Source organism: Etheostoma cragini, chromosome 16 (genome assembly GCF_013103735.1).
Source record: "Etheostoma cragini isolate CJK2018 chromosome 16, CSU_Ecrag_1.0, whole genome shotgun sequence".
In the NCBI taxonomy this organism is placed as follows: domain Eukaryota; kingdom Metazoa; phylum Chordata; class Actinopteri; order Perciformes; family Percidae; genus Etheostoma; species Etheostoma cragini.
In genome coordinates this window covers 4868786-4881767 of record NC_048422.1, presented here as the reverse complement: position 1 = coordinate 4881767, position 12982 = coordinate 4868786, and the positions used below count along the sequence as shown (strand labels likewise).

General features: G+C 38.2%; 1 protein-coding gene across 4 annotated transcripts in view; it reads right to left on the bottom strand.

The window, feature by feature from the left end:
• Positions 1-433: 433 nt before the first annotated feature.
• mfsd14ba (major facilitator superfamily domain containing 14Ba) overlaps positions 434-12982 on the bottom strand; it is a 28297-nt gene continuing 15748 nt past the window's right edge. For 3 of the 4 annotated variants that reach the window (XM_034895523.1, XM_034895522.1, XM_034895525.1), the window contains 5 exons: positions 12618-12689; positions 11994-12106; positions 7279-7376; positions 6747-6910; positions 434-4315 (listed from right to left, as the gene is read on the bottom strand). In XM_034895523.1, the coding sequence (XP_034751414.1) occupies positions 4043-4315; positions 6747-6910; positions 7279-7376; positions 11994-12106; positions 12618-12689 (720 nt within the window). In that variant the 3' untranslated portion in view covers positions 434-4042. The remainder of the gene's footprint in view (positions 4316-6746; positions 6911-7278; positions 7377-11993; positions 12107-12617; positions 12690-12982) is intronic. The other variant, XM_034895524.1, reaches the window with a different exon arrangement.

Genomic DNA, 12982 nt, shown 5'->3' with positions numbered 1-12982 from the left:
AGAGCTTTTGATCAAATACACAAACCTTCAATTCCAGTAATAGACCTTGAGGTTTTGCCATCTGCTGTTTCCAAGGTCAATCCTACTTTTATCATCATCTAAAATGCAATAATTTAAACATATCAAATATACAAGAACAGTAATAACATAGCATCATAGAATATTTTGTTAATAATAGTAATAGTCAAATATAGTAAAAGGAACTGTAATAATTAAAAGGTAAAATTATAATTAAAATTAGCACGTTAATGTCTTCAGATCTCCTTTACAAAATATAATTTATGCATGTATAATAGTGTGAGTTTATCAAATTAAAATTTACTTAACTAAATGTGTGTACTGTTACATAAATGCATTACAAAGAACATACAACAAATCTACGAAACAAAAACAAAAATTATAGAAAAAATATAGTCCGAAAAAAGCACTTCACACGGATGCCAAATGTTTTAATTTCCAATAACCAACAACTGGCTGGTACATTTCCAGACAAGACAATGGACAAAGTGTACTTACAGTGAATCCCATATGCAATTAATTTCTTCACATGTACACACATCCAATTTATGTACAATATTTACACTGTTGAGTCAGTTTAACTGCTCCTGGACTGAGAGTGCAGTTTTTAATTAAATAACTGTGGGTGTTAAGATGCACACTAATATCCTACTTATGATCTGTGTTTTTGAGTAAATACTCGTACAAACATCATTTCTTGGCTGCAAAAACCTGGATTATCACTCATCCTGGTTTTCAGAGTCCTAAATGATGCGATATTTCAAAAGAAACTGGTTTACACATCAAAAGGTTTTAAATCTTAAATGATAATGGCAGCAAAAGGACAGTCATTAATGCTAAAACAGATGAAGTTTGATTGGAGAAATTATTAAAAAGCAGATCTGTCAAATTGCAGATACGTTGATCTAATCTAGCACCTTTCAAATTTGATTTAAAAAGTAGATAAATTGAAAAGATTTGAATAAACACTTTCTTTTTGTTTCATCATCATCATCAACATGTAAATACATTGACTATGACCATAGATTAAAATAAGATTACTGGGAAACTGGTGTGCATGTCTGTGGCAGTAGAGCGGTCAGAACCAATCGGAAGGTTGATGGTTCAATTCCTGGCCCTGCAGTCCCATGGTGTCCTTGGGCAAGACACTGAACGCCAAATTTCCCCCTATGCTGTGTCATGGGTGTTGAATGTTTATCTGATAAGCAGGCAGCACATTGTAGTGCTCTGAGTTGTTATAACTAGAATAGCGCTAAATAAATACAGCCCATTTACATGTAAACATACTCAGGTGTGAATAACAGAAAGGGAAAATAACTTTTTGTTTTGTTATCTAGTCTGACTGTTTGTCTTATATAACTGTTAAGCTGCACAGAGGGAATTAAACCCCAACCCAGTGTTAGTGACATTGAGCCAAAACAAACAAGCCAACCCCATTCACATACATTAGTTATATACAAACCATAATATCATTCACATTTACAATTTAAGCTTATGAAGAAAATACCTATGTACACACTGTCAGTTATTTACTGCCAAACAGTTCCTTAATCTTTTCTAAAGCTCTTGTGAAATATATCTCTGGTGCTTCAAGTATATGTTCATTCACAGAAATATTACTGCTGTCAGGGAAAAACCTCAACACGCTTGTTAGAAAATATAATACAAATACCAGTCCAGCTGACCTCCATGTGTTCAAAATCCTACAGTAAAGAACAGTGGGTTATTAGACATCCTCACCACAACAATGACCAACTGATCTCACAGTTAACATATAAGCTTTGCAAGACAGTTAAAGGGGTCCAAGCACTCTGCCTGAATTAAAATCGAAGGCCCACCAACCCTGGGCAATCGAAAGCATAAACATTTGTAATGCTGCCAACTAGTGGCATTTCTAAACCTACATTCTAGAAACGCACTAAATGGCACAATGACACCATGAAAGGCTGAGTAATGTGTAATATAACCAGTTATGATGGTAATAGAATGTACAGGTTGTGCAAACTATACATGGTGACATTTTAAACAATGTACTGGTGTGCTAAGAGCTACATTGTGTCATTTGGACACCAAATATGGTGTGGAAAATACAGGATGTGCATACCAAATTTGGTGTAATTTAGAAAATACTTGGTGACTAAATAGTATAATTTAATATTTAAAAATGTATGACAGTGCCACCCGTTGTCCAATTAGAACCAACACACCAACATGTGTGATATCTAAAGAATCCTAAGAAAGTAGGAAAAAGCTAGTAACTGGAACTGTTTCCAGTTACTAGCTGTTGTTGACATTCAATTGCTAATCAAATTTTAAGAAAACCTTTGCAATTTTGCAAAAGAAATGCAACTTAGGAGCGTTTCTTTCGACTGGTTTGGAGCGAATGAACCAGTCTACAGCTTAGTTTTGTCAAAAGTTGCCGTTATAGGCTACACATGGCTGAAATCCACCAGTAACAGCATAGAAACAAGTCACCATGGTCATCTAACCCATCTATGAGAGAAAATGGAAAAATGTCTCAAGACATTGGTTCACTTTGGCAAGTTTTATTGTTCTTGCTAATATTAGCCATGTTTAATGCTGTCTGGGGACCCATTATGGGAAAATCCGGAAAGACGCCAAAAGCTGAAACAGTTGTAAGATAAATGTTCCCTGCATCAGGACTTTTCGGCAAAGCACAATTAGAGCATCAACTTTTTTTTGAAAAAGGTAAAAACATCTAAAGTGTAAAAGTACATGGCAACTGTTGGCACTAAATCTAAGAATCTACATTTATTGTAAGTGTTTTTTCTAGTACCTTCTTGCTCATTTAACATTTGTATATTGGACAGGTTGGGCTAGCAAACCATTTTTAACTGAAAGTAAACTATTTAAATAAGAGCAATCTTGTAACCATAAACAATTTAGTACCAACACTATTGATGTGCCTGGACTGCTAAAGCTAAAGATGCAGTTACCATAACAAAATACGGTTTCAGCAGTGTTGCAAGTTGCGGCTCTGAGGCCTTCCCACTGCCAGCAGCATTCATAAAGTGACTATGATATAAAATAAAACAAACGTTATAGAACTTGAGAGAATAGAGGATGAGTGTGATTTAAAAACACGCTGATCTGAGGTAGAATGACAAACGGGGACAATAACTAGTAAATTATGAGCAGAAACTATCCACTAAGGGGTATTGTTGTTTTGACAACTTTCAAATAACTGAATTTAGAGAAATTAAAATTAAAGTGGAAACTTGGCCTTGAAAGTAACTATTTCAATCATATTTTTGACATATTGGATTTCAGGTGGCTGACTCATCACTCAGCTTGTCACATTCATTCCTTATAAGCGATTGATAACTGATAGCAGTTAAGATACTGTAAACTGAAAAGAAATAAACTTTGCCTTAACTTTACCAAGAAAAGGAAACTTTTTCAAATTTTTCAACACTAATTGCCTGCTGTAAATGTTGCAGGTTATCTTGATTATCACAAAATCAATCAAAACTTTCAAGCATAAAGATAAACTATAATCCTTCTATAAAAACTTCAAAAATACCCTTCACTCTTTTCCTTCAGGTGATTGTAAGTGGGTGCCTCCAAACCTGGACACACCCGTTCCATAAAAAAACACAGTTAGTCCCTCCTCCCATCAATCAAACAATGGTTTCCCTTTAAACTGTGCTGGCCCCACCATCATTCTGGCAGTCAAATAATCATCTTGGTCTCTTCTGTCAAATCCCGATGATATCTTATTCCAGGTCTTTGCTCCTGCATCCTTGTGAAAGAAACATTCATATTTGTAACTCACAATATGTTAATTCCTTCTCACTTGGTAGCTGAAGTAACATGTCAGAAGCACCTACTGACAAGGAAACAATGCAATTTGAGCTTGTAGCTGTCAATTGCAATCTTCTGACAAAAAAAATACACTCAGTTCTGCCCTGCAGCAAAGAAACTGTCTTTATCTTTGTTAGAAAATACCAATCAATCAAACTATTATGTAAGCCCCACCCTCTGTGGTCGGTCCACCTGTCCATCAAACGATACTGTCCTGCAGCAGTGGCTCAAAGTCCTCGTTGCTGGCGGTGGGAGGGGTCTCCTCGTCGCTGCCTGGGAGGGGTGTGTTGATGTGGACACCAGCCAGAGAGGACATTGTCTCCTTGCTATCCAAATGGGGCTTGTCGCTGAGGGACAGATGGGAGGGAGAGGAGGAGCAGGAAGGTTTCTCAGGGATAAAGAGAGCAACGAGGAAGGCGACGACCACGCTACATGCCCCCAACAGGAAGGGCGGGCCAGGGATGAGGCCACGCTGAGGGTAAGAGAAACAAAGATAATATTTTCATTTCATTTTCTAGAATCTTATCGGCAGCACAACTGACTATAAAAGCATGTCCAATATTGCTGTTATTTTCTGCATTTAAAGGTACAAAATGTGATAATTTTGCATTAAAATGTTTACAAACAGACTATAACGATGTTACACTGTATATTTTGTTAAATGCTGTGTGCTTAGTTTATCCCAAATGTTTCCAACAATGTTCAAACCCGGAGAAATCTGGACATTTTGTTCGTTGCCTGTCAATGGCGTCATCTACCCTTTAACCCCTCTAGTACCGTTAACTTACACCAGATGATACGTTTGAGAGTAATTGTATATCATACAATGTCAAAGAATTATACGTAATCATCATTTTGCATCATTTTGTCATTGACTAAATGCCACTTCAATCCCTGAACTGCTGGATTGAACCAACTTTCCAATTGGCAGGCGGCCGCTCTACCACTGAGTCACAGCCGCCCACTGTACAAGATTGAATATGGTATAACTGTATATGGTTGGCTGTATAATAAGTACATCGACTGAGAACTAACATCATTCCAACTAGTTAATCAATTAATTATTGGATACATTATTAATTATATAACTAATTAACTATTTAATTAAAATAGGGGGCACTATCATGAAACCACAAATCTGTGATGTAAGGTTTTGCAAACTACTCGCCTTACATTGTTGAGTAGAGTAGTAGTACTACTAAAACTAGTCAGTTTCATCATTTTTTATCAGTTCATCCCAAAATGAAAACCAAGCTCTGAAAGGTTTTGCCACAAACTCAGATAACTGGCTTCTCTCCTGTATAACTAAAAGCTACACTATAACTTCTTCCATATGTACGGTGGAGAGATAGTGTCTTTACTCAAAGAACCAAGGTTACAATGTAACCAAGCGTTTTCAGTCATTGTACAGCAGATCGAGAGTAATAAAGCTTATTTCACTATTGTTTCACATTGATTACGTTCTAAAGCACAAATAAACTACTAAGTAGCTACTATCGATGTCTGACCATTATAAGACAAATGGGGAACATTTCTCTTTGTTTAATATCATTAATTTAAAGTTAGGTTTTGCTGTCTATTTACCAACTCATTGTAACCCTTGTGTTGTCCTCCCGTCAAAATTGGAAATCAACACTTTTGTTGAAGCTTTTTAATCAATTATTTTAAAAATTTCCTACGCTTTGTCCCTTTGTTTAACACTTTTTTCAATGTGTGTCACTTTTTTTGAAATGTAACACTAACTAATGAACTTTAGTTTTACAGTTAGTTTTTGAATTTATGGTCAATAAAACTCATTTATAGGAAATTATACCTAATGTTGAGTTAGAAAAGCAGAAATTAGGAATTATTTAGACTAAAATTAAAGGAATGGATGTTGATGTATAATCACAGACTGGAATATGTTTTTAAACTTTATTTTACTATTTCAATGTTATTTTGAACTTCAATTTTCTTTTTTAAATCCTATAAAATTGAATAAGACGCCCCAAAATGAATGAAAGTAGAGATTTGTACTTGTGTGGAATCAATCATGTTATTTTTGGTAATTAAAAAGAACATTGATATAGGAAAACGGGTCAATTTGACCTGAGGACAACACGAGGGTTAACAGAGAAAGAGAGTGGTCTGCGCAAGGGAGGGAGAGAGAGAGAGAGAGAGAGAGAGGAAGAGGGAGAGCGAGAGAAGGGGTGCAGCATTACTCACTTTCTAACGCTGTGTTTTACAGGCAGCTTTTTTCTTCTGCTATCGCTCTTAAACTCAGTCAGCGGGGGATTTTCTATGTTAATTTCAAGACTGCTACTCTTTACTTGAGTACTGATATTGCAGACACTTTATACCTTGACGAGGAATCTTGTCACGTTTCTTGTCACACCTCTAGTACTTACGACTTACGTTTTACAGAGGAGAATCGTTGATTTCTTTCTTCCACCATTCCTTTGCTGCAGAAGCTAATGATAAAGCTATACGTGTATTATTGTTGTAGACCTATACTGTGATCAACCACAGGAAACCAAAGGAGTGACAATGCCTGTGACGTTAGCTAACCAATGTTAGAGCCATTGCTCTGTAATGTCTATCTTAAAAAATTACTTTAGTTTTTAGCACTTCTTGTCAGTACTATTTAAACATGTTATGAGTGAAATAGAGCAGTGTTGCTTTGCTGACATAGCATGACAAAGCGTAGCAAGCCAGAAAATGTTGAGGACTGACAATGAAGTTGTAACCAAAATTGAACATAAACTCAGTCTGACATATTCTGTTTACAGTTTTTATCAAAAAAGAAGAAAGATATGGACCTGCACATGTTAGGAAGTAAGATACCAGAGGCCAAAAATTAAGCACTTTTTCCGCAGAATGCAGGAGAGGCTGGGCAAAAATGGTTAGGGTGTTGTGTACTGTACCTCAGTGGGACTTTGCCGAGGCAGGGGGTCGATGTTGAATTCTCCTTGGATAGGGTCCATGGTGTTGAGCTCGACGTTGAAGAGGAAGAAGATGAATCCGTACAAAGCTGGACCCAGACCATTACACAGACCTCTGATTCCTGTGATCATCCCCTGGACCACACCTGCAGGGGGAAACATATCATGTTATTGGAGACATGTTATTGCTGACATGGTGGACAACGCTGTACCTGCTAAAATATGGCAGCAGATTTATTTCACTGCCTATTAAGTAACACAAATCTATATCTGAAAAATACACAATAAAAAACTAACACACTGACCTATTGATCATAGGAAGGGAGAGAATGGAGGGAAGCAAAAGGAGAGGAGAGAGATGAGAGGAGATGAGACAGAGAGGATGAGTGAAGGAGAGGAGCCAAAGGTGAGGAGAGAAAAGAGAAGAGGGGAGGAGATGGTGGAGAAAGGAGAAAAGTGAAAGAAGAGGAGAGAAGACAGGGGATATGAAACAGATCGAAGATTTCTTTGTCACCTTGTTTATCAGGATCAGCAGACTGTGACACCAGAGCAGAGACAGCTGGGAAGGTAATGGAGGACATTGCTGCTACAGCACCAGCTGCCCACATCATCCTGTCAACAAACACACAGACACGGTAAAACATGTCCCATATATGTCTGACATCTTTGTAATATCATCCATCTTGGCATTAGTCTGTTATGACTACACAGAATGGAGTTGTTATAGTTAATAAAATATTTAAAAGTTTTTTTTCTTCTTTTTTATATATATTTTATATATATTTTAAGTATAAATTGTAGCTAATCTATCGACAATATAGGTATTGAGGGCAATGTTGATAATGGATTGCCTGTTTGCTTAACCCCTCCTGCAACCAGAGATTGTCCAATCATAACTAACATAACTGTCTCTGGTTACGGCATGCCTGTCAAGATTTATCTACATGCTGAAACTGCATACATGAGCAATACTCTGCATTTAAATTATTTGAAGTGTGGTTCTAACGAAAGTTGCCACTTTTAGTGGCTAACTAGCCATGTGAGGTCCTACTAGTTTTGGAGCATTATCAGATTAGTCTGTCCTGCTCTTTACTGATTTAAATTACTAAACTAGCAAAATATATTTTATTCACATTGATTAGTGCTAATCCTAAAAGACTTTTCTCTTGTAACATTAAAAGTGACACATACTGTCACAATACAAACAACTAAGCTAAGCAGCCAAATGGAGTTATGTCAGAAAAAAACAACAGTCTGATGTCGAATTCTTTCTTTACCATAACTATAATATTAGGACGAACTGGGTCTACACAGTACTACATGAACAACGCTGTTTCTTTGTTTCCATGTTTTTGATATAGATGATCAGCTGGTGATAATGATGATGACATTTTGCCTGACTCTTTTAGCATGATATAATTTAGCGTTATATAACCATTAATCATACATTTAAAGTAACAATCTTAAAAATCTCTGTTTCATTCTCTTTGGCAGCACCTAGGCCTTAACTGCAGGACTGTTTTGGATAATTTGTTTCTTTGATCTAGCCGTTTTATGACGCTAGTGCTTTTATTTAGAAAATTCCGGAACTGGAAGTAAATAAACAAGATGCAACACCAGTTTGTGCATCCCAGATTGCCAAATCACGAATCCTACTACGGCCACGCCATAAATAACATGTCCCAGAAGAGGAGCACAGCATCAGCAGCTTTCTCCTCCGCACCAGGCAGGCTCCCTGCCCACCGCTATGGTTTTTGTTCTTGACCTGTGTGAATGCTGAGTGCCCGGACAGCAAAATGGATTTGGGCCAGCCTTACCAGTAATCACAAAGACGATGCGGCCAGTTTTCCACTCTGCATACCCGCCGGTTGGACTTAATTCAGTTGCGGCGCGTCCGGTCTGCACAGCTGCCCCGATTGGCACCGCATCCGCTGAACGGACTGTCACCAACTGTCACAGATCTGTATAGTGAGTGTGACTGCTGTGCTAATCTGCTGATTCTGGCACAGATGTAAATGCTGTCTTGGTAAGCATTCTCCAAAACCCGGGAGACGAACGGCACCAATGTCTCACTACGCACCGTTCCCCAGGGTCCAACGCGACACGGAAACATTCTGGACTTCATCCTGCATCTTTCTTATACTGTCTAGGTTCACTCACTACGCGCAGTGTGTCCCGCGTAGATGACCATGGCGCAGAACAACATTGCTCTACTGTCTCTGCCATGACTGCTAAGCCTTTGGCTGTCCCCCGGAGTTATATCGACATCTGGCAGCAAGTCGGAACATCTACCTGAACAGGTCACAACTCCCAGCCAATAGCAGACGTGTGCTCCTCGACGGTCCCATTCACCCTGATGGTACGGCTGCACGATTATGGCCAAAATGATAATCACAATTATTTTTATCAATATTGAGATCCCAATTAACTATCACGATTATTTGTTGATTTTAACCAAAACAAATGTTATAGTCACATAGGCTTTCAATTCAATTCAATTTCAAATCAATTTTGAGTATCGATTCGTAACAAAAGTTATCTTGAGACACTCTAGAGATAGAGTAGGTCTAGACCACACTCCATAATTTACAAGGACGTAACAGTTCTAGTAGTTCCCTCCAGAGCAAGCAACAGTGCAACAGTGGCGAGGAAAACACCCTTTAAGCAAGAAACCTCGGACAGACCCAGGCTCTTGGTAGGCGGTGTCTGACGACCGGTTGGGGTTAAAATGAAGAGTGGCAATAACAGTCACAAAAAATAGTAGTTTGTAGTAATTCTTTGTAGTAGTTCATGGCATAGCAGGGCACTGTGCGGCATTACAAGGCACAGCAGGACGTAGCAGGGTACCGCAGAGGGTAGCAGGATGTAACATCGCATCGCAGGACGTTTAGCAGGAACACGGCGACAGCTGCAAACATGATTTTGGAGCCTCCCTGATCCAAGGAAACATATATTGTGCTACTATCACATCTATATTGTGCTACATTCCTCTTATGTTGAAGTTGTATGTTGTACATACATACAACTGCAACACATGCAAATAAAAATTATTTGAAATAAATAGCCTAGGATATGTTTAAAAGAAAATGTATCTATGTGAACGTTCCTTCACTTGTTATCAATAATAACTGATTAAAAGAGCTAGGGAGAGAGGGGGAGTGCAATGGATGCTACTCACAGAGTGATGGCTGACTCCTTATGAACTGGTCCAGCAGGCTCCATCTCACACGGTATTACTCTACGAACTGAAGTTAGTTTCGTTCAATAATTTTTTTTTTGCTGTGGCTGCCGCAACAGCAGAGTTACCAGCAGAAACACTGGTACAAATTCAGGTCTCCCTCTCCTGCTTAACAATAAACAGCTGTGTTAATAATAATTAAAACGGTCGACAAATGTCAGAAGTATGGATTGGTGGACGCTCTGTCTCTGTTGCTGGAAGCCGTGTGTGGGTTAATGGGGGTGGGGCTGCGTGGAGAGTAAGAGGGGAGATCTAAACACAGACACGGGTTTACAGAAGAAATGGATCATGTAAAGCAACATTAAACCATATCGATATAAACAACATTGCTTCATTTGAGGAGAGGCAGCTGCTGCAAGGACATTAGGTGCACCGGAGCGACCTAGAGGAAAAAATGTTACTCGTACTCTAGAGCCCTGTGAGCTAACATACACTAACTAGCACCGACTAGCCCTGGTCACTGCTGTTGTCTGAAAAACAACAGACGGGACAAAATGTTGCGTTTACTGGTAAACTGGTAAACCTTGTGACCGAGGTATGACCGACTGCTATCTGTTGTGGAGTTTTCCTCACGTTACTCTATCCTCTGTGACTGTCTACATCTAGAAACTAAGCTGCGTGGTGCAGGGAACTACTCTGACTTGCTTATGATCAGACAGTGGTTACGGAGAAATAGATGGGGTATGCAAAAAAACTCTGAACCATCTATGAATGAAATTACGTGAATATGAATGAATATTGCTCGATCACGTAAATTTGATCGTGGGAAGCCAAAATTGTGATTAATATGCAATTAATTATGCAGCCCTACCTGGTGGGTTGTTTGGACCTCACCTTTGACAGTCACGAGCAAAAGGTAGTGGTGGGAAAGCGGTTATCAATATGAGTTGATATTTAAGCAACACTAACTGTAGTTATACACTGGTTAGAGTATACAGAACTAAACCTTTAGATTCTGAAAAACTCTTGTTAAATAGCTGTTTCTAGAGCGTCGCTCAGACAATCTTACAAATGAAGATGACTGTCTGACAATAGTTCTGCTATGTTCACCTTTTAGAGAACGCCCACCATGCCATCAGAATAACAATTTGTAAGATCTGACGGTCCAAACTGTAACAATAACCACGGAACCGCGAATATTATCCCTCTCTCTCACTCTCTCTCCTCCTTTCGCTCTGGCATGCCTATATGTTTACATGCGGCGGCTGAAAAGTCTTTTGCGAAGATACATCAGTGTAACAATTTTAACTCCTCATAGGAGCCTCATTGATCCACGATCCTCACTCCTTGATGTGCATTTTAGGAATTGGGACGGGTTAAAATGAGACACTTCATGATGTGGTTTAAGTAAATGCTCTTACGGTGGTTCAAGCTATTCAAAGTGTGTTCAAGCAATGTTTTCAAATTGCAAAGGGACAATAAAGCATTTTGAACCATCAGTAAAATTCAGCTTCTTCCGCTGTCATAAACATGAGCCTCTCGATGGGCTTAGTGAATGATTGATTCATTGTTATCTCTTGTCAAGTAAAAAACCTGAGCAACCACAAAAGTGAGGAGAAGAAGGAGCTCATTTTACTGGTACACAAGTTCCCTGAATTTTAAACCTTTTCACCACCTTTGAACTAACATGTCAACCAACAAAAACATCAGTTTATAAGTTTATCTGGTCTGGGTCAATAAATAATGCTTATGAAATTAGGTAACTATACTAATCATGTCATATTGCTAAGCATTCCTTCTAATTTACGCTACAACATGTTCTATTAAACTTCATGATGAGATTAGACTAGAGTAGGTGGATAGCAGCAACTGTAACCCATGGCACAAGTCACTGATAGGATTTTAGGTAGTGGTTGGGCGGTGGTTGAATTGTCCTTTGCTGCTGCCCTACTGAATCACTGACATTACTGTTCTCAAGACAGAGCAGTTTACACCAACAGAATGAATGCTGCCTTAGACAATAAAAGAAAACACAAGCACACAGATCTTACCACGGCTCTGATCCCAAGCCGTACCAGGCCAGCTGAAGGACCTGGAAGCCCAAACCCAAGAGGACAGTGTTCTTGTTACCCAGAGTCCTCATCAGCAGTGTGAGCAAGAGAGTCTGAGGAGGAAGAGGATAGAATTTGTTTAATTTATTTAAACCTTGTACTTTTATATGAAACATGTCTAATTCCTTACCATTTATGTTTCTAATAAATAGTAAAAGTAAGTCAAAGCTATCCTAGTATGAGCACATATGATTATCTGTGACCATTAACATTTTTCATTTAAACAGTTTGCAAAAGCAACATTCTGTACTTGTATGTTGAACCAGTTCACAAGTGTCTTTGTGCAAATGTATGGTAATCATTAGCTGGCTTTTTAAACATGATGTTGACTAATGTGCTAAAGTTCAGAAGTTATTCTTCTGTTGCAGTTAACAAATACTTAGTATATATATCAGATTTGTCATGTGGCCAGTGAAGATGTAACTATATTACTATGTCTAAACAAAGGTGTGTTAAATTACATCTAGATTGAATATGGATATCTGACACTTGAACTGACAAGTGTAAATGGCACCTATGAGTAAAAGGGGTATACATATTCTCTGCAGTGTTTGTGTGTGTTACCTGTGCTATGATGGATAAAATGCCCACCACTCCAATAAAAACAGCAATGGTCGTGGAGGAAAAATTTATCACCTAGAGGGACAGATAGACATATTGTTTTTTTTTTTATAAAATAATAAAATAAAAAAAAGATAAAAAAAAAAAAAAAAACATTAACCATTCTGTTACTGTCATACAAACTGACATTTCAGCTTATGGATGTCAAACAACACAACATTGTTTAACAGGTAATATCCAAAATCTGAAAAACACTTGAACTTTAAGTGTCTCTAACTTTTTAGGAGTTCATATGTTGTGGTGGGGCCCGGCTGACCGTGAGTCTGTCCTTTTTATTTAATTTTTGTGTTTTTGTTTTTTCTTTCTGC